This window comes from Phytophthora parasitica (assembly GCF_000247585.1).
Source record: "Phytophthora parasitica INRA-310 unplaced genomic scaffold supercont2.27, whole genome shotgun sequence".
Classification (NCBI taxonomy): domain Eukaryota; phylum Oomycota; class Peronosporomycetes; order Peronosporales; family Peronosporaceae; genus Phytophthora; species Phytophthora nicotianae.
This window is the reverse complement of record NW_008649013.1, coordinates 503,028-503,709: the sequence shown is the minus strand read 5'-3', so window position 1 is coordinate 503,709 and position 682 is coordinate 503,028. Positions and strand designations below refer to the sequence as shown.

The window sequence follows — 682 nt, the reverse complement described above, 5'->3', positions numbered from 1 at the left end:
CAGCGATGCTAAATTTCTCAGTCGTGACCTACAACCATAACGCTCCTTATGATTGCTGTTTTGACAACTTACCACTCTTGAGTAAGCATACATATACCGACAAAACTTTGGTTAATACGGAAGGCGTCGAAGCTGGGCTTGTGGAGAATGCAGGCGGGGTTGGAACTTGCGTCCAGCTCGTCCGCAATTATGACGGGACTGTGTCCATCCAGTCGATGAACAACAAGCACTACCTGACAGTGGCAGACGATGACGACGAAAACCCGACCTGCCTGTTTGACACTTGTGCAGTCAATAAAAAGTATCAGAAGTTTCGCCTAAAGCTGGTCGATGAACGCGCTTTCATCCTGAAATTTAAAGAAACTGGAGATTTGCTGGGCCACTTGAATGATGAGATTGTGTGTGTAAGAAAACGTCGTCTCACTGATCATCCGTCATCAATGCTATGGGTGTTGAAAGAACCTACCGACGGTGTGTTGTCTTCATCGCTATGCGATGATCTCGGCTTTACCGATGTCACTCCTGTCCAAGCTGCCACGGTTGTCAAGAGCGCAGTTCAGAAGGATGACGAGTTAAGAAAGCGCCACGACACCATTGTGAAATTGGCACTGGCTGGCGCGTCGGTGGAATACATCGATGGCATTCTTTTGCGCCTGTACGGATCGAACAGTGGCAAAGAGCT

The 682-nt window shown here is 48.2% G+C and overlaps 1 protein-coding gene across 1 annotated transcript; it reads left to right on the top strand.

The window, feature by feature from the left end:
• Positions 1-215: 215 nt before the first annotated feature.
• Positions 216-668, top strand: PPTG_22980 (hypothetical protein; the record flags this gene model as incomplete). The annotated part of the gene is made up of 1 exon (XM_008907764.1): positions 216-668. A coding segment is annotated over one exon (453 nt), but the record flags the coding sequence as incomplete, so codon positions are not given.
• Between the last annotated feature and the right edge of the window lie 14 nt (positions 669-682).